At 38.8% G+C, this 22,017-nt stretch overlaps 1 protein-coding gene across 1 annotated transcript; it reads right to left on the bottom strand.

Annotated features, from left to right (window-relative positions):
• Window positions 1-10,840: 10,840 nt before the first annotated feature.
• On the bottom strand, window positions 10,841-11,813 carry LOC100653874 (olfactory receptor 4F6-like). Its single transcript, XM_003418626.3, has one exon. The coding sequence runs from the start codon at window positions 11,811-11,813 to the stop codon at window positions 10,875-10,877; it is 939 nt and encodes a 312-aa protein (XP_003418674.1). The 3' UTR covers window positions 10,841-10,874.
• Window positions 11,814-22,017: the final 10,204 nt, after the last annotated feature.

Genomic DNA, 22,017 nt, shown 5'->3' with positions numbered 1-22,017 from the left:
ACACCTTAACTACGTAGCCAATGCCATAAGTCTATATGAGCCAGAGTGTTCCGATTACTGCTTTGCTTCTGATGTTCATTACAGTAACCACACCCACCTTGTCTTTCTCAAGTAAGTGCCATCGATTTCCTCCCCCCTCCCCAGCATGGGGTTCAATAAGTCTCATTGTACTTAGGTGTCTTAATCAGTCAGGGTATTTCCCATTGTCAAATCTGACTTACACGAAATAGCAATCACAGCAGGGAGCTGGGTCTCCCTTCACAAATGTGTTCCTTACAGTTGTGGTAAAAGGTGTGTCCTCTGGGCACACCATGGGTGTGTCTGTGTCTCCAAATTGATAAATTCACTCCAACATGCCAATTTCCTTAAATTTTTGGACACCTTCTTATAAAGTATACCAAGGCAGATCTGGCATTTCAACCTGATTTAGGGTAGGCTACCACTTAATCCATGCTTCAGTGAGGCAACGAAATAAACTATTAGATCCTTTTCTAACCTCTTAAGGTGAAAGACTGAATGCAGAATCTGTGCTTAATGGGCCCATATCAATAAAATCAGACCGATCCAACTTTATGTTCCTTGTATCATTATCCCACACCCTTAATAGCCATTCCCACATATATTCCACCAGGTTTCAGGTTGTATATATTAGAAAAATCAAGCCATTCTTTTGAAGTGTAGTGTATCTCCTCCTGAGTCACATTTAGGATTTTACCTCTTGAGGCTCCCTGGGACTTAAGTCTAGTTATAAGTCTAGAAGCAAAATTGGGTGGCGGGGATGAGTTCTGGGGACATTCAGCATTGCCTTCTAAGGCATCTGCCTCAGTGATGCACCAGGCAACTCCTCAGGTGCCACACCAGGCAATGACTCAGACAAAGACTCTTCAGGCACGGATGGGTTAATCTCTTCAGTTGGGGATGGAAGGGATAATGATTTTACTGAGGAGGGTGGTTTAGCATACCAAACCAAAAAACCAAACCCAGTGCCGTTGAGTTGACTCTGACTCATAGGGACCCTAAAGGACAGAGTAGAACTGCCCCATAGAGTTTCCAAGGAGCACCTGGCAGTTTCAAACTGCCGACCCTTTGGTTAGCAGCTGTAGCACTTAACCACTAAGCCACCAGCGTTTCCTTAGCATGCAAAGATGAAGTAATCTCTTCAGATGGGAGTAAGAGGACTGGTTCTGTTTGCAGGAGTGATTCAATCGAATTAAGGGGCTCAGTGTCCCCAGCTTCCAGATTATCTGCCCATATATGTCCCCTGTCTATAGGTTCAGGATTCCATTTCTTCCCAATCAATGCACTCACTTTAACTTCAGACAACATTTGAGGCTGGGAATTCAACTGGCGATATAATTCAGGCACTCTTATGTTACAACTCTGGGTTTGGTTTTCGGCAATATCAGCTCTGTTACTACAAGAAACAAAGCTTTCTTTCAGGGCAAAAATGGCAAATTTCAGATCTTGTATGCAGCACTTGAGCTGTGACTCTGGAACTTTGAGCTCCTCCTTTTCTTTCCCTACTTTGTCTACCGAAAGTAACACCAACCAATCAGCTTCTTTATACTTCTTATTCTGAGAAAATTGTAGAGAACTATCACATATGCAATCACCCAGAGCCTCGTCTCTCACAAATATTTGATCCGTTGATAATGATATTTTGCTTATTCCAATCACCACTTCATGCCATGGATTAACAGTGTCCTCTTTACTACTGAAAGCAAAGTCATCAGTGCCTATAAGACTAGCCAAATTTGAAAACCAATTCAGAAGACTCATCCTTACTATTTTGTTCCTCTAGAACCACTCTCAGTACCAAATGTTTAGTCTGGGTTCTCCAGCAGAGTGAAACCAGTGAAGCGTATATATATATAAATAGAGAGAGAGAGATTAATTTCGAAGATAGGGCCCACAGAATTGTCAAGGCTGGCAAGTCTCAAATCCATGAGTCAGGCATCAGGCTGGAGGCTTCTCCAGATTCACATGGTTGCAGGGGCTGATAAACCCCAAAACTACAGGTCAGATGGCAGGCTACTGGCTCACGGAGCTGCAGCAGCTGGTGAATCGAAAAATATGCAGGTCATCCAGCAAGCTTCTGACTCACGTCCCAAGAATTGGAGGTCAGAGGACCACCAATCAGAAGATTGATCAAGAGAGGGTGAGCTTAACCAGAACATCCATATACATCAGATGCAGGCCACACCCCCAAAGAAACTCCCCTTTCAACTGATCGGCTGCTCGCATCAGATCACAAAATGGAAAAGGATAACATAATATCTGCAAAACCACTGAGGATCATGGCCCAGCCAAGATGATACATAACCTTAATGATCACAGAGTTGGAATCTTAAGTTGGCTCAACCATTCTAAGAGCAGTTTTGCAATATTTAATCAAGCTTGAAAATATATTTTGACCTAGCAATTTCATTTCTATTAAGTTTTCATGAGAAAGTAATGAAAGCTGTTTATCAAAAAGGAGATATAGCAAGAGTTTTCATACCAGGAATGTTTATAACTAAAACTTGGAAATAAATGTCCAGTAATGAAGTATTGCTTAAAGTAATACAGTTACATCTATAATATAGACTACCATACAGTCACAAAGAACTACACACTGAAAGTATATTTACAGTATGAAAAGACTTATATATGACACTTAGATGGCCAAGGAGATTGCAGGAGAATTTGATTCTATTTTAAATAATATAATTTTTTAAATGCAGGAAAAAAAATATCAAAAGTTTCAGAGATTTGAGAGAAATTATGTTCAGAGTTTTTTTTTCTCCTTCCTTGTACTTATCCGAATGAACCAATAAATATAATTTAGACCCCAGTAGTCTCTTAATTCTGAGAAAGTTTATTTTAACATTTTATGCTAAATCTGCCAGATTTTCCCATTCCTTTCTATCCCCTGAGATTCATGAAGAAAGAGTTGCTTCATTCTTCCTCTCAGATTTCATTTATCACTGATTTTTTTCAAACACAAATAATTTTTGTATAACAACTCCGTAACTCAAAATAAAACCCAAGAAAAATGCAACGAATCAGCAAACAAAAAGTCAAATACTATGAAAATGAAGAACACACAATTTACAAAGAAAAATGTCTCAGCACGAAAAAGTGGAAAATTGAAATTGTCAACAACACACATGAAAAGGCATCAAAATGACAATACTAAACACATACTTATCTATAATTACGCTGAATGTAAATGGACTAAATGCACCAATAAAGAGACAGAGAGTCTCAGATTGGATAAAGAAACATGATCCGTCTATATGCTCCCTACAAGAGACACACCTTAGACTTAGAGACACAAACAAACTGAAACTCAAAGGATGGAAAAAAATATATCAAGCAAACAATAAGCAAAAAAGAAGAGGAGTAGCAATATTAATTTCTGACAAAATAGACTTTAAACTTAAATCCACCACAAAGGATAAAGAAGGACACTATATAATGATAAAAGGGACAATTGACCAGGAAGACATAACCATATTAAATATTTACGCACCCAACGACAGGGCTGCAAGATACATAAATCAAATTTTAACAGAACTGAAAAGTGAAATAGACACCTCCACAATTATAGTAGGAGACTTCAACACACCACTTTCGGAGAAGGACAGGACATCCAGTAAGAAGCTCAAAAGAGACACGGAAGACCTACTTACAACAATCAACCAACTTGACCTCATTGACTTATACAGAAGTCTCCAACCAACTGCTGCAAAGTATATTTTTTTTCTAGCACACATGGAACATTCTCTAGAATAGACCACACATTAGGTCATAAAAGAAACCTTTGCAGAATCCAAAACATTGAAATATTACAAAGCATCTTCTCAGACCACAAAGCCATAAAAGTGGAAATCAATAACAGAAAAATCAGGGAAAAGAAATCAAATACTTGGAAACTGAACAATACCCTCCTGAAAAAAGACTGGGTTAGAGAAGACATTAAGGAGGGAATAAAGAAATTCGTAGAATGCAACGAGAATGAAAATACTTCCTATCAAAACCTCTGGGACACAGCAAAACCAGTGCTCAGAGGCCAATTTATATCAATAAATGCACACTTACAAAAAGAAGAAGGAGCCAAAACACAGAAAACTGTCCCTACAACTTGAACAAACAGAAAGTGAGAAACAGAAGAATCCATCAGGCACCAGTAGAAAACAAATAATAAAAATTAGAGCTGAACTAAATGAATTAGAGAACAGAAAAACAATTGAAAGAATTAACAAAGCCAAAAGCTGGTTCTTCGAAAAACTTAACAAAATTGATAAACCATTGGCTAGACTGACTAAAGAAATACAGGAAAGGAAACAAATAACCCGAATAAGAAACAAGATGGGCCACATCACAACAGACCCAACTGAAATTAAAAGAGTCATATCAGATTATTACGAAAAATTGTACTCTAACAAATTTGCAAACCTAGAAGAAATGGATGAAATCCTGGCAAACACTACCTACCTAAACTAACACATTCAGAAGTAGAACAACTAAATAGACCCATAAGAAAAAAAGAGATTGAAAAGGTAATCAAAAAACTCGCAACAAAAAAAAGCCCTGGCCCGGATGGCTTTACTGCAGAGTTCTACCAAACTTTCAGAGAAGAGTTAACACCACTACTACTAAAGGTATTTCAAAGCATAGAAAATAACGGAATACTACCCGATTCATTCTACGAAGCCACCATTTCCCTGATACCAAAACCAGGTAAAGACATCACAAAAAAAGAAAATTACAGACCTATAACCCTCATGAACATAGGCGCAAAAATCCTCAATAAAATTCTAGCCAATAGAATTCAACAACATATCAAAAAATTAATCCACCATGACCAAGTGGGATTTTTACCAGGTATGCAAGGCTGGTTTAATATTAGAAAAACCATTAATGTAATCCACCATATAAATAAAACAAAAGACAAAAACCACATGATCTTATCAATTGATGCAGAAAAGGTATTTGACAAAGTCCAAGACCCATTCATGATAAAAACTCTCAGCAAAATAGGAATTGAAGGAAAATTCCTCAACATAATAAAGGGAAAAAGCCAACAGCCAACATCACTCTAAATGCAGAGAGCCTGAAAGCATTTCCCTTGAGAACGGGAACCAGACAAGCATGCCCTTTATCACCGCTCTTATTCAACATTGTGTTAGCAGTCCTAGCCAGAGCAATTAGGCTAGACAAAGAAATAAAGGGCAACCGGATTGGCAAGGAGGAAGTAAAATTATCTCTATTTGCAGATGACATGATCTTATACACAGAAAACCCTAAGGAATCCTCCAGAAACTAATAGAAGAGTTTGGCAGAGTCTCAGGTTATAAGATAAACATACAAAAATCACTTGGATTCCTCCACATCAACAAAAAGAACATCGAAGAGGAAATAACCAAATCAATACCATTCATGGTAGCCCCCAAGAAGATAAAATACTTAGGAATAAATCTTACCAAAGATGTAAAAGACCTATATAAACAACACTACAAAGTACTAGTGCAAGAAACTAAAAAAAAGGACCTACTTAAGTGGAAAAACAAACCTTGCTCATGGATAGAAAGACTTAACATTGTAAAAATGTCTAGTCTACCAAAAGCCATCTATACATACAATGCACTTCCGATCCAAATTCCAATGTCATTTTTTAATGTGTTGGAGAAACAAATCACCAACTTCATATGGAAGGGAAAGAAGTCTCAGAGAAGTAAAGCATTACTGAAAAAGAAGAAAGTGGGAGGCCTCACTCTACCTGATTTTAGAACCTATTATACAGCCACAGTAGTCAAAACAGCCTGGTACTGGTACAACAACAGGCACATAGACCAATGGAACAGAATTGAGAACCCAGATATAAATCCATCCACATATGAGGAGCTGATATTTGACAAAGGCCCATGTGAGTTAATTGGGGAAAAGATAGTCTTTTTAACAAATGGTGCTGGCATAACTGGATATCCATTTGCAAAAAAAATGAAACAGGACCCATACCTCCCACCATGTGTGAAAAGTAACTCCAAGTGGATCAAAGACCTAAACATAAAGACTAAAACGATAACGATCATGGAAGAAAAAATAGGGACAACCTTAGGAGCCCTAATAGAAGGCATAAACAGAATACAAAACATTACCAAAAATGAAAAAGCGAAACCAGATAACTGGGGCCTCCAAAAAATCAAACACCTATGCTCATCTAAAGACTTCACCAAAAAAGTAAAAAGACCACCTACAGACCGGGAAAGAATTTTCAGCCATGACATCTCCGACCAGTGCCTGATCTCTAAAATCTACATGATTCTGTCAAAACTCAACCACAAAAAGACAAACAGCCCAAACAAGAAGTGGGCAAAGGATATGAACACGCACTTCACTAAAGAAGATATTCAGGCAGCTAACAGATACATGAGAAAATGCTCTCGATCATTAGCCATTAGAGAAATGCAAATTAAAACTATGATGAGATTCCATCTCACTCCAACAAGGCTGGCATTAATCCAAAAAACACAAAATAAGAAATGTTGCAGAAGCTGCGGAGAGATTGGAACTCTTATACACTGCTGGTGGGAATGTCAAATGGTACAAGCACTTTGGAAATCTATCTGGCGTTATCTTAAACAGTTAGAAATAGAACTACCATACAACCCAGAAATCCCACTCCTCGGAATATACCCTAGAGATACAAGAGCCTTCACACGAACAGATATATGCACACCCATGTTTATTGCAGCTCTGTTTACAATAGCAAAAAGTTGGAAGCAACCAAGGTGCCCATCAACGGATGAATGGTTAAATAAATTGTGGTATATTCACACAATGGAATACTACGCATCGATAAAGAACAGTGAAGAATCTGTGAAACATTTCGTAACATGGAGGAATCTGGAAGGCATTATGCCGAGAGAAATTAGTCAGAGGCAAAAGGACAAATATTGTATAAGACCACTATTATAAGATCTTGAGAAATACTATAAACTGAGAAGAACACATACTTTTGTGGTTACGGGCAGGGGAGGGAGGGAGGGTGGGAGAGGGTTATTTACTGATTAGTTAGTATTAAGAACTGCTTTACGTGAAGGGAAGGACAATACTCAATACATGGAAGGTCAGCTCAACTGGATTGGACCAAAAGCAAAGAAGTTTCCGGGATAAAATGAATGCTTCAAAAGTCAGCAGAGCAAGGGCGGGGGTTTGGCGACCATGGTTTAAGGGGACTTCTAAGTCAATTGGCAAAATAATTCTATTATGAAAACATTCTGCATCCCACTTTGAAATGTGGCATCCGGGGTCTTAAATGCTAACAAGTGGACATCTAAGATGCATCAATTGGTCTCAACCCACCTGGAGCAAAGGAGAATGAAGAACACCAAGGTCACACGATAACTAAAAGCCCAAGAGACAGAAAGGGCCACATGAACCAGAGACCTACATCATCCTGAGACCAAAAGAACTAGATGGTGCCCGGCCACTACCTATGACTGCCCTGACAGGGAGCACAATAGAGAACCCCTGAGGGAGCAGGAGATCAGTGGGATGCAGACCCCAAATTCTCGCAAAAAGGCCATACTTAATGGTCTGACTGAGACTAGAGGAATCCCGGCGGTCATGGTCCCCAAACCTTCTGTTGGCACAGGACAAGAACCATTCCCGAAGACAACTCATCAGACATGAAAGGGACTGGACAGTGGGTAGGAGAGAGATGCTGATGAAGAGTGAGCTATTTGTATCAGGTGGACACTTGAGACTGTGTTGGCATCTCCTGTCTGGAGGGGGGATGGGAGGAAAGAGAGAGTTGGAAGCTGGCAAAATTGTCACAAGAGACTGGAAGGGCTGACTCATTAGGGGGAGAGCAAGTGGGTGTACGGAGTAAGGTGTATATAAACTTATATGGGACAGTTTGACTTGATTTGTAAACGTTCACTTGAAGCTCAATAAAAGTTAATAAAAATATATATATATTGTTTTTGACTTCCCACTGTACCAGGTATCCCTCTAGTTGCAATTAACAAGAAATCATCGTCCTTGCTTTATTCCTGTGGAGAGAAGTAAAAAGAGTTAATAAAACAACCCTAAATAATCTTTCAAATAGAGATAAGAGTTGTGAAACTATTATAACTTATCCCTATTTGAAGTATGATAGAGAATGGCTGGGATAGGAAGGCAAGAGGGAACATCTTTAGATAGAAATTCTTCTCTTGAAGGTGACATACCTGAATAATGAGAAAGAGTCAGCCCTGCAAATATCCAGGCAAACTGTTCTGCATTTAGAGGGAAGGGCCAGTATACAGGTCTTGAGAGGTCGTGAGCTTGGTGTATTCAAGTAACTGAAAGTTTAAAATGGCTGACCAGTGAGCAGGGAAGAGAGTGGAATGAAAACGGTCAGTAAGATTGGCAGAGTCAGATCTTGTCAGGCTTTGTGGATCCTTGTTAGGCAATAAGGTAGCCTAGTTGTCCATTCCCTATTCATGCTGTGATGTGTGGTATCAACCTGCTCTTAGCCTCCAGTGCTTTCCATGAACTACTCTCTTTCTAGGACACCTGTTGCCTCAGAAGACTGGGCAGAGTGGGTTCCAGCCCCATTCAGTACTATTCACAAATCCCCTCTACTCACACATTTTCTTGAATCTACGCACTTTACCACCCCTCTAACTTACTTGCAGTGACTGCTCACCTCAGGGATCCACGGTCCATTCCTAAAGTCAGATTGTATACTTCTAGCATAGTTTTCCACAGTGGCTGGAACAGAAATGAGAACATGAGTATTCAATACTTTTTTTTTTTTTCTAACTGTATTACTACATATTTCATTTTCTGTAAGCTACAAGCTTGGTAATTTCTTCCAGCACATTGAAAAGCACTAATACATAGCCAAAATAAACTTCATAAAATTGTTATAACATACAAGCAGACAGTTGAAATATGAGAAGAAAGGGCAAAGAAAATATAGAAAGTAAATTGAATTGTGACAATCTGAAGTCTCTATATTTGAGGAGGACACCCTGGTGGTGTAGTAATTAAGTGCTATGGCTGCTAACCAAAGAGTTGGCAGTTCGAATCCGCCAGGTGCTCCTTGGAAACTGTATGGGGACAGTTCTAGTCTGTCCTATAGGGTCGCTATGAGTCAGAATCAACTCGACAGCACTGGGTTTTTTGGGTTTTTTTTTATATTTGAGGAATTTTATCATTTAAAATTGTTGAAGAATCCTGTAGTCTTATTAGGAAAGCAACAAGTTCTAGATCAAGGACAAATGATTGGAGTTAGAAGTGAAAGGAACAATCTGTAGAAAGCATGGGAGAAGGTCATTAAAACTGAGAAGTGGTTTCACGTTTTATTCCATTTTGTTTAAGGTGCTTATATAATACCACAGACCAAGAATTGAATAAAGTATTTTACAAATGTCAATTCACTTGATCCTTGCACACGTATGAAGAAGACACATTTGAACAATAAGGACCAGCCATTTTTGTAAGTCAAATGTCAGGAATGTCAGATGGTTTAACCTACTGTCCTTGTTTTACAGATGATGGAACTTTAACATACAGAAGTTAAGCAATTTGAGAGTCAGGAAAAACCAAACTGAAACTCAAAGTGAGTAGCCTGACTCAAGTGCTTGTAACCATGTCACTGTAAATAGGGACAGATTAGCCAAAACTCAAGGTAAGCATTGTGCTTACCTTGCTTACAAGATCATCTGCAGTGACCAATTTCACATTTTTTTTTTTTTTTACCACATCAAAGATTCTTTTTGTAGGTATGACTGGCATCTACCTCTCTCCCAACCCCACAGCACCTTACTACAGGACCAAAGCTTCTTTTCAAATTTACAGTCCCTGACAGGGGGGGATTTTTTTTTTTTTTTTTACGGGGGGGATTACCCAGTCAACAAGGTAAGCATGGCTTTACTTGTGCTTACTTCTTGATCTGTAGCGAACAATTTAACACGGGTTTCACCACATCTTTGCTAATTTGGTAATCTGCCCCTGATGGTCTGGAAAAGAAAGGAATTAACCTAACTCTGAGGAAACACTATTTCATTATAATTAGGGCAAGGATTAGCACCAGTTGGAACAGGATAATTAAATATATCATTTGCCACTTACTCATCTCCCTTTGTTCAAGTCCTCCAGCAGCACAGGAAAATAGCTTTTGAAAGAATTGTAGTAATTATAAAGTTTAATTCATAGTTATCATACACACAACCTGAAATGCTTGTGAAACCATAACCCAGTGATCCAATTTCACATTCATTGCTGTGATCAGAAAATTGCAGCCAGGTATCAAAAATAATTTCAAAATAACTTTAGCTATTTACAGTCATTTATTGAATTGAAATATATATTGAGGAACAAGATGTAGGAATAACAATGTGCCTTTAAAATCCCTTTTTTATCTTGTTTTCACACATTAGAGTTGCTCCACATGTCGCAGCCCAGAGTCTCCCCTAACCAAAATCCTCTACCTCTAATAGTTGCAAATAACTCCAAAGCACCATCTTCTGAATGACAAAAATCAATCTGACAAGGAAGGACACTCTCCTGAATGCAGAAGAGGGAAAGAGACATAGTAGACCAATCTACAACCCTCTTTATCAAGGAAGGACAAGAAAAAGGGAGAAACTGACATACATTAATACATGTCTGTAGTATGGGCAGAAACACTGGTGGCATAGTGGTTAATTGCTACAGCTGCTAACCAAAAAGTTGGCAGTTTGAATCCACCAGGTACTCCTCGGAAACCCTATGGGGCAGTTCTACCCTTTCCTGTAGGGTCATTATGAGTCAGAATTGACTCAACAGCAATGGGCTTTTTGGAAGTATGGGTAGGGAATGTTAGAGTGGCTTGTCTTTGTTGATATCAATAGCACTTAAAATAGCTCCCTAAAACTCAAGATCTGAATTAATCGTCTCCTCATTGCCACCTTCATCTCTTTGTTCCTAAAAGTGTAGATGGCAGGATTCATAAATGGAGTGATAACTACATAAAAAATGCCGAGGAATTTATCCACTGGCACCATGGGAAATGGCCACAAATACACAAAGATGCATGGACCAAAAAATAAGACCACCACTGTGATGTGAGCTGAAAGTGTAGACAGGGCCTTAGACAAGCCACTGGAAGAATGTTGCCAAACAGTGATCAAGATGAAGATGTAGGAGATAATCAAAATGAAAAAAGTTCCCAATGAGATGAACCCACTGTCAGCAGAAACCATGAGCTCCAATCTGTAGGTGTCTGTGCAGGCAAGCTTAATAAATCGAGGAAGATCACAGTAAAAGCTATCCATTTCATTGTGGTCACAAAATGGCAGATTTACAACAAATACTAGTTGGATCAGAGAGTGGATGATTCCAATGATCCAGGCAGCCACCAAGAGTAAAATGCAAGTTTGGAAGTTCATGATGATCAGGTAGTGGAGAGGCCTACATATAGCAACATATCGATCAAGGGCCATGATTATGAGCAGCACCATCTCAGTTCCCACAACAACATGAATGAAGAACATCTGAGCAATACAGCCTTGGAAAGAGATTACTTTTCTCTCTTTGAAAACATCAGAAATCATCTTTGGAACTACACTGGAGGAAACCCACATATCAATAAAGGAGAGGTTGGCCAGCAAGAAGTACATCGGGGAGTGCAACTGGGAGTCAGAGACCACTGTGAGCACAATGAGAAGGTTTCCTAAAATACCTGCTACATAGAACACAGAGAAAACTAGAAAGAGGACAAGTTGTATCTCCAAAGAACTGGTGAGTCCTACCAACACAAACTCAGACACCACTGAGTGATTTTCTTCCCTCATGGTTTCATTCACTTTAGAATCCAAATTTCCCTGAAAGAACAAGAGAAATAAATTTGCATTACTGGATATATCAGGCAGAGTTCCATTACAGAAGCAGAATTACTAGGCAATAATTTACAAAAGGTATTTGTTTCAAAGATTTGACTTTACATATTCATGGAAGCTTCTTCAGTAGTATCTGTAAAGCTGTTCTCTCCATATCTGATCCTGTAACTTGAAATCCACATGACAGGCAGTCAGGAAGGAAGGTGGATACAAAGTGGGGGAGAGAAAGAATAAATTGGAACCCACTAGCAAGAGCTAGAGCCTGCAAGAACAGACTGAAACCTATGTAAGTTCTCACTGACTCCATCCTTGATGGTGTGGGTGTTCTGCAGAAGCCAAAGCCCTTCATCAAGGAGCTAAACACACACCCAGGCCAGGAGTTAGAGAAGCTAAAGGAGGATCCCAAGGAAGGTGGCACAGTTGCAGGTCCATCCACTGCCTTTCACCAATGAGATGAGCCAGCAGATAAGTAACAACATGTGTGAGCTACAAAAATCGCTGCTGCTTCTCTTCTGCCCTCCAAACTTTCACAAGTATGTCTCTTGAAGCCTAACTTAAATGAACACATACAAGAAAGGGAATTCACAGAAACGTCCTGGGGCTTACTAACTAAAGGTCCAGGTAAGAAAGAAAATATGCCAATTTTGAAATTTAACAATTATCTCTTTTTCAATCAGTAAAAGCTCTACCATACAGGTACTTGAATCTTTTTTGACAAAGGCCATAAAACCACAGTCCCAAATCTCACCCCATCTTCCAACAAATTCCCCTCCTTGTTTTACTAACTCTGTGAAAATTTCACAATGGAATTTCCTCTGGTGTCAAGGAACCACCTCAAGTGAAAATATCAATAGAGTTTGGTGATGAAAGGAAAACGAAGGTACTATATATAATATGGCAATAAATTGTCGCTTCTCCTGGTCCACAGGGACATCAAAATGTCAGAGAGTTTGGAGGTTGACGTTTCTTTCTCCCTGTTGCAAGTATTTTGACGTGGTTTCTGGGATTAAGAATTAGTCTAAAGACAATCTAGGCAGTCCAATGATGGTTTAGGAATCAGTTTAGTGAGGTTCGTTTCAGGCCACCCTATACATATTTCAGATAGGATTCCCCATGTGAAGGAAATCAAAAACTAATCTGATTTCCAAATTTTACATCCAGGACTAGTCCTAAAGAATGTGAAAGTGGATCTAAGTTTTCAGTTAGCATGCTGGAGTTCTCAGAAATTAATACAACTGTTCAAATAAAAAAAGAAAAGAAAAATGTAGCTTGTTTTCTAGCCACTGAACATCCAGAATGTCCCAGGGACCCCGCAAAAATGTTTACCAACACAGAAGATATTTGTGTTCAGCAATGTTTCTAGTGGATAGAAAACACTCAATAAATATTGTTGAGTAGATCATTGGATGGTTAAATGGTTCTATGCATAGAAGCATGGGTTAATAGGTGGGTAAATGAATGTGACATTTTATTTGACTGGTTGATTTTTGATATTTTCTTTCTTTCATCAAATTTACTCTGCAATTTCCTTTCTCTTTTTAAAGAGACCTATTCTCACTCAGAAACCCTGGTAGCATAGTGGTTAAAAGATATAGCTGCTAACCAAAAGGTCGGCAGTTCGAATCCACCAGATGCTCCGTGGAATCCATATGGGGCAATTCTTCTCTGTCCTATAGGGTCACTATGAGTCAGAATCGACTCCATGGCAACGAGTTTAATTTTTGGTTTTTTGGTTATACAGCTACAGTAATCAAAACAGCCTGGTACTAGTATAAAAATAGACACATAGACCAATGGAATAGAACTGACAGTCCAGAAATAAACCCACATATCTATAGTCAACTGATTTTTGATAAGGGTGCTAAGTCCATCTGATGGGGAAAGAAGAATCTCTTAAATAAATGGTGTTGGGAAAATTGGATTTTCACATGCAAAATATCAAATATGACCCATGCCTCACACTGTTCACAAACTCAAATTCAAAATGGATTAAGGACATAAATATGGAAATTAAAACCATAAAATTATTAGAAGAAAATGCAAGGGCAAGGCTGTCAGACCTAGCTTTTTAACAATGGATTGCCTAATATAATAAAAAAACAAAAACAGCAAAAGATAAAATAAATAAATGAGACCTCATAAAAATTTTAAACTTTTGTTTATCAAAAGACTTTACCAAAAAAATGAAAAGACAACCTAACTACTGACAGAATATCCTCAAAAACAATATATCTGATAAGAATCCAGTAACCAAAACATATATAAAACTTTGACAACTAAACAACAAAAAGACAAATAATCCTACCATAAAATGGGCAAAGGACTTGAATAGACATTTCACCAAAGAGGAGATTGAAATGGCTAAGAGACATTTGAAAAGATCCTCAGCTTCATTAGCCATCAGGGAGATGCAAATCAAAGACGTAGCAACATACCATTTCCCTCCCATTAAGATGGCTAAGATTAAAAAAAAAAAAGCCACAAATGTTGGTGAGAATGTGGGGAATCTGGAACTCTCATCCATTGCTGGTGGGAATGCAAAACGGCACAGCCTATGTGGAGAACAGTATGGTAGTTCCTCAAAAACTAAAAATAGAACTATCAGATGACCCGGCAATTCCACTCCTAGCTATATAGCCAAAAGACTTGAAACTGAAGACTCAAAAAGAAGCTTGTACACCAAAGTTCATTGCAGCACTACTCACTATAGCTAAAAAGTGGAAACAACCTAAATGACTGTCTTAGATTGAATTGTGTCCCCCCAAAATATATGTCAACTTGGCTAGGCAACAATTCCCTGTACTGTGTGATTGTTCACCATTTTGTTATCTGATGTGATTTTCCTGTGTATTGTAAATCCTACCGCTACGATATTAATAAGGCAGAATTAGAGGCAGTTATGTTAAAGAGGCAGGACGCAATATACAAGACTAGGTTATATCTTAAACCAATCTCTTTTGAGAATAAAAGAGACAAGTGAGCTGGAAGATACGGGGACCAAACTCACACCACCAAGAAACAAGAGCCAGGAGAATAGCACATCCTTGGATCCAGGATTCAGACTTCTAGCTTCCTAGACTGTGAGAGAATAAACTTCTGTTTGTTAAACCCATCCATTTGTGGTATTTCTGTTATAGCGCAATAGATAAATACGACAATGCCCATCAGCAGGTGAGTGGATAAACAAAGGTGGTACATGCATACAATGGAATACTACTTAGCCTGTAGGAGAAATGAAGTCTCCATACATGGTACAGTACGAATGGAGCTTGAAGACATTATGTTGAGCAAAACAAGCCAATCACAAAAGGACAAATACTGTATGACCTCACTTGTAGGAAAAAGAAAAGGCAAATGTACAGACCAAAGTTTATTAGTGGTTACCAGGAGCTAGACGGAGGTGGGGAAATGAGGGTTAACGGTGATGGAAAAAATCACATTGATGAAGGTTAGGGTTGTATAGCTGATTATTTTAATTGCTGTCAATAAGTTCTACAGCTGTAAAAAGCTGAATTGGCAAAAGTTGTGTGATAGATATATTTAAAACAACACACACACAAACCCAAAAAGTAAAAACAAGTAGCCGTTGAGGCTGCTTATGTACAACCAAACACCTCACGGGATTTGATTCCTTGATTTGGAGATTTAGGGTCATGGCTCCATTGGACATCCCAGGTAATTGGCCTAATAATGTGTTTAGTGCTTCTGTTCTACCTCCTAGTTTGTTGATTCATGCCTGGGATCCGAAAAGCTTACAAGTGGACATTCAAGGCACAACAATTGCTATCTATTCACCTGGAGCAACAGAGCAAGAAGGAGAGTCAGGAATAGAAGGAGGATATGAAATGTGTGGCTAATTGCCTCCATGAACAACTTCCTCCTGCGCAATGAGACCAGAAGAGCTGATCTTCACCCAATGCCTCAAAGAATTCCCACAGTTAAAGTTTCAAGGAAGAAATAAAGAAGCTCATAAGTTAACACTAAATAGACAAAAAAAAAAAAAAACTAAGAACCATAAAGAAAACAAGTAGAAGAGAAAGAGAGGGAGAGAACAGAAAGAAACCTTCAAAGTCTTAAGATATTGGAATCATCAGACAAAGAATTAAATAACAATGTTTAATAAGTCTAATAGAAAGGTGGAAATATGAAATATGAGCAGAGAAAAAGAAACTATGAGGACTGAAGAAACAGTCTCAAAAAGAAACTAAATAAGATTTTTAGAATTTGAAAATAAAACTTAGAACTCAATAGAGAGCAAGAAAATTGACAGCACAGGTGATACAGCTGAAAATAAAATTGGTTGAGTTAGAAATTAGATCTGAAAACATGAAATAGGCAGAGTTGGAAAATGTAGAAAAATAGACTGAGAGACATGGAGCAAAGAGTGAGAAAGTCTAACATAAATCTAACTGGAGTTATAGAAGAAGAGAGAAAATGAGACAGAGACAATAGTTGAAGAAACAATGACTGAGAATTTTCCAAAATGATAAAAGGAGCCAGTCCTCAAATTCAAAATCCCCAATAAAACTTAATAAGAGTACCGAAAAGACAGCATATCCTAAACAAAGTATGTGACACTACCAGAGTTGCTAGATTTAGCATATAAAAACTTCAGTTAGGTTTTTAAGCAGATTCATAAAATGATTTCTACCTATCGCTGTCCCTTTATCTATTTGAATATGTCTCCATCGAATGAATAAAGAGAAAGCCCAGAAGACGAGGAAAAGATCATCAGTTATCTTGGAGTTTGAGTAAGAAAAAAGAAAATTGAAATTTTCCGTAGGTTATCTGGAATCTGGTCAGAATGGGGTGGGATTCGAATGGCCAGGGAAAAGACACAGAAATAAATATCACAGAATGAACCACTGCATGAGAACTTCAAAATGGTACAGTACTGAGGCATAGCCAGCCAGACACAGGGAACACGAGGGTCCTACAAAATTCAAAGTTTTCCCAGCTCCCAGTCTCTGCCCACCCCAACTCGTTATACAACAGATTAATATACCAAAAAAACACTAGTTATCTCTCTCTCCTATCAAAATCATCAATGACTCCATATTGACTAAAGAACAACCATGATATTCGAGGGCCCTATATTTTGTCCCCAGCACTATCTCACCCCATCTTCAGCCAAATCTGTCCCCTCACCATCTCTGAAACTTTCTTTTCTCCTTTTGTTCAAACCACCCACTCCACATAAATATCTTGCCCCATCAATCTTGAAATACTGTGCCATTTTTTACAGCCCAGTTCACCAGTGACTCAAGAAGGAAGAGTCTTTTCTTTTTCCTCTGTATCCCCAGCACCCATCACAATGTCAGAAATATAATAAAAACTGAAGAAGGGTTTTATTGTCTAATGAAATAATGAATGTACAAATGATCAAATGAATAACCCTAACTCAGATATTAATGTTCTTTGAATATTTCAGGAAGATTGGGCTCCAATTCAGTAAATTAGAGGGAGTATTTGTTCTCAGCAATCACTTCAGATTTGTTTTCCCCAGTCAATTACTATAAATACGGATTAAATGGTCAGTGGCAGAGGCGGGGGGATATGCAATTCCTGCTTTCTTTGGCAAACACTGCCTTAATTGCATACTTCTGTTCATGTGATCCACGTAGAAGTTGTCTTCCACAATTAAGATCAAATACCATTACAAACTCTGGAGTGAATGGGGGCAAATAGTAGCAAATTATTGCCAAACTAAACTGAACCCCCCTCCAAAAAAAAAAAAACTCCATTGCCGTCAAATCGTAGTAACCCTATAAGACAGAGTAGAACTGCGCCAGAGGGTTTCCAAGGAGTGGCTGGTAGATTCAAACGGCCAACCTTTTGGTTAGCAGTCGAGCTCTTAACCACTGCACCACCAACCAGTGCTCTTAAACTGAACCGAAAGCTAAATCTAAATATCTCATATGCATCCTAACATTATTTATACTCTGCATGCCTCTTGGCTCGTGCCTGTCTCTCCCACATCATGGTTCTTACTCTTGAGTAGCTGAGACCCTCCTGGTCCCTGTCATATAGACTATGGTGATTTGCCTGAAGAGCAGTTTTCAAACCCTGCCTGTTGACTTAATTATTCCCAACTCTTTCTGCTCTAGGTGTCTTCACCTCCTATACCCAGTGCTAACCTCAAAGTGTGATTTTGTCACCAGAAAAACATCTGAGTCAGCAAAGCACAATGATCTGATTAAACCTGTTCTGCCATCCTTCTCACCCACCTGTTCTGTAGCAGATTTGAAATAGCAGCATCTTCAGAGAAATCGCTCCTGGCACACGAACTACTTGAAATTCCCCCAAAGTGGAAAAAGAGATAGCTGATTAGCAATACAGAGGGCAGTAAAAAGTGGCACCAAATAGTACAGGGGAGGTCAGTATAATTTGAGACACTGCTGGAAACAGTCTCATACAATAAAGTTGATTTTCCCAGGGCAACTTAGAAGGAGGCCGTTAATGGGTCACCTAGGGAGTAAATAAGCTTCTTCAGGTTATTTTCCTACATGAAGGCTTGAGGCTAAAAATGATGTCCTCATTCATGAAAATATAATTTGATTTTTTTTTTTTTTTTTTTTATGAAAGTCACCTTTAGTGTGCTTCCCACATACACAGGCAGGGAGACAAACACACATGATTGGGTAATTGTTTTCTGGATTCATGAATTTTGGGCAGATCAGAAAAAGAAAAGTAAGCATATTCTAGAATTTGGCAGATACAATAACAATCTAAGAAGAAGAGTTACCAAAAATATGAAGCCCTCTTGTTCTTGACCCTATTCTGAATTTATCTCTTGATCTATCAAAGGCTACTCTTCAATGGTCCTAACTCTAAATGCCGTGACAATGAAATATAAGATTTTTATGGGTTGAGGTATATTTTGTTTTGTTTGTGACTTTTGCAGTGTCTAGCACAGTGCTCTTGACAAACTATCTTTTCATTAAATATTCATAGAATATTGAACAAAACAGTGAAGAAAAGAGTGAGATAATATGGGTTCAAAACACTTCTACAAGCACTAATTGAATCTCTGATGTATAAAGCTCTGTTACACATGAGGATCCCTGGTGGCACAGTGGATAAAGCATTCAGCTGCTAACCGAAAAGGTTGGCAATTTGAGTCCACCAGCTGCTCCTTGAAAACCCTATGGGGCAGTTCCACTCTGCCATATAGGGTCACTATGAGTTGGAATCAACTCCATGGCAATGGGTTTGAGTCGGTTATACATGACAGTTATAAAGAAGAAAGAGAAGTAGAATAAAAAGAAGGCGTGATGATACAACTTGGACTCTCCCTCAAAGGTTTCAGTCTAGCAGATGAGAGAAAGGTAGAAAACATTTAAAATAGAGTAATAAGTACTGTATTAAAAGGTCCACACAAAAGAAAAAGTGATAAACTCTGAAAGGGATAAAGGAAGCTTCATGGAAGAGATGATAGCTAGGACATAGCTGGGCTCTAAACAGTGACTAAGATTCTCTAGTCTGGCAGACAGATAAGGACCCTGGAGTACAAAGGCATAAAAAATCTTAGCATGGTGCATCGAAGGACTTGTCTCCAGTTTGTGCACAGACGGCTATGGTTTTGTGAAAAGAGCTGAGGATTCTCAAAAATAACTGTAGTCATCTTGGGTTAGTGAGAGAAGACATGATGAAAATCACAGACCATCTTGTTGACAAAGAGCTCAGAGGGTGGTCTACAGGAAGGTCACTGGTCACTTGGCAAACCACAGCAAGGTGGAATTGCAGTTCCCTTATGTTTTTATTAGGCAACTCTGTCTTTATAATTTCCCTTTATATAGTTTTGAAGGAAACCCTGGTGGTGTAGTGGTTAAGTGCTACAGCTGCTAACCAAGAGGTCAGCAGTTCAAATCCACCAGGCGCTCCTTGGAAACTCTATGGGGCAGTTCTACTCTGTCCTATAGGGTCGCTATGAGTCGGAATCGACTTGACGGCAGTGGGTTTGGTTTTTTGGGTTTTATAGCTTTGAAAGAATGGGAATTCCAGAATACTTAATTGTGCTCATGAGAAAACTTTATATAGATCAAGAGGTGGTTGTTTGGACAGAACAGGGGGATACTGATTGGTTTAAAGTCAGGAAAGGTGCATGTCAGGGTTGTATTCTTTCACCATACCTATTTGATCTGTATGCTGAGTGAATAATACGAGAAGCTGGACTATATGAAGAAGAATGGGGCATCAGGATTGGAGGAAGACTCATTAACAACCTGCATTATGCAGATGACACAACCTTGCTTGCTGAAAGTGAAGAGGACTTGAAGCACTTACTAATGAAGATCAACTTCCACAGCCTTCAGTATGGATTATACCTCAACATAAAGACAACAAAAATCCTCACAACGGGACCAATGAGCAACATCATGATAAATGGAGAAAAGATTGAAGTTGTCAAGGATTTCATTTTACTTGGATCCATAATTAACAGCCATGGAAGCAGCAGTCAAGAAATCAAAAGACGCATTGCATTGGGCAAATATGCTGCAAAGGACCTTCAAAGTGTTGAAGAGCAAAGATGTCACCCTGAAGACTAAGGTGCACCCGACCCAAGCCATGGTATTTTCAATCACATCATATGCTTGTGAAAGCTGGACAATGAATAAGGAAGACCGAAGAAGAGTTGACGCCTTTGAATTGTGGTGTTGGCAAAGAATATTGAATATACCACGGACTGCCAAAAGAATGAACAAATCTGTCTTGGAAGAAGTGCAGCCAGAATGCTTCTTCGAGGCAAAGATGGTGAGACTGTGTCTTAGATACGTTGGACATGTTGTCAGGAGGGATGAGTCCCTGGAGAAGGACATCATGCTAGGCAGAGTACAGGGTTAGCAGAAAAGAGGAAGACCCTCAACAAGGTGGATTGACACAGTGGCTACAATAATAAGCTCAAGCATAACAACGATTGTAAGGAAGCCGCAGGACTGGGCACTGTTTCGTTCTGTTGTGCATAGGGTCGCTTTGAGTCAGAACCGAATCGATGGCACCTAACAACAACAGCAACAACCATTCTAAGGGCACTTTTACAAAATGTAATCAAGCCTTACAAATACATTTTGACCTAGCAATTTCATTTCCACTAAGTTGCCCAAACCCCCGCCTTGCTCCGCTTACCTTTGAAGCATTCAGTTTCTCCTGGAAACTTCTCTGCTTTTGGTCCAGGCCAATTCAGCTGACCTTCCGTGTATTGAGTATTGTCCTTCCCTTCACCTAAAGTAGTTCTTATCTACTAACTAATCAGTAAATAAACTTCTCCCACCCTCCCTCCCCCCCTTGTAACCACAAAAGTATGTGTTCTTCTCAGTTTATACTATTTCTCAAGATCTTATAATAGTGGTCTTATACAATATTTGTCCTTTTGCCTCTGACTAATTTCAATCAGCATAATGCCTTCCAGGTTCCTCCATGTTATGAAATATTTCACAGATTCATCACTCTTCTTTGTTGATGTGCAGTGTTCCATTCTGTGAATATACTACAATTTATTTAACCATTCATCCCTTGATGGACACCTTGGTTGCTTCCAGCTTTTTGCTATTGTAAACAGAGCTGCAATAAACATGGGTGTGCATATATCTGTTCGTGTGAAGGCTCTTGTATCTCTAGGGTATATTCCGAGGAGTGGGATTTCTGGGTTGTATGGTAGTTCTATTTCTAACTGTTTAAGATAAGGTCAGATAGATTTCCAAAGTGGTTGTACCATTTGACGTTACCACCAGCAGTGTTTAAAAGTTCCAATCTCTCCGCAGCCTCTGCAACATTTATTATTTTGTGTTTTTTGGATTAATGCCAGCATTTTTGGAGTGAGATGAAATCTCATTGTAGTTTTAATTTGCATTTCTCTAATGGCTAATGATTGAGAGCATTTTCTCATGTATCTGTTAGCTGCCTGAATATCTTTTTTAGTGAAGTGCTTGTTCATATCCTTTGCCCACTTCTTGATTGGGTTGTTTGTCTTTTTGTGGTTCAGTTGTAACAGAATCATATAGATTTTAGAGATCAGGCACTGGTCGGAGATGTCATAGCTGAAAATTCTTTCCCAGTCTGTAGGTGGTCTTTTTAGTCTTTTGGTGAAGTCTTTAGGAGAGCATAGGTGTTTGATTTTTAGGAGCTCTCAGTTATCTGGTTTCTCTTCGTCATTTTTGGT

This window comes from Loxodonta africana, chromosome 10 (genome assembly GCF_030014295.1).
Source record: "Loxodonta africana isolate mLoxAfr1 chromosome 10, mLoxAfr1.hap2, whole genome shotgun sequence".
Lineage (NCBI taxonomy): Eukaryota > Metazoa > Chordata > Mammalia > Proboscidea > Elephantidae > Loxodonta > Loxodonta africana.
The sequence above is the reverse complement of the archived record's forward strand: the minus strand, read 5'-3'. Positions and strand labels throughout refer to the sequence as shown.

Bases quoted from the DNA above. Each gene is read 5' to 3' on its own strand.
- LOC100653874 (XM_003418626.3), bottom strand. From the start codon at position 11,813: ATGAGGGAAGAAAATCACTCAGTGGTGTCTGAGTTTGTGTTGGTAGGA.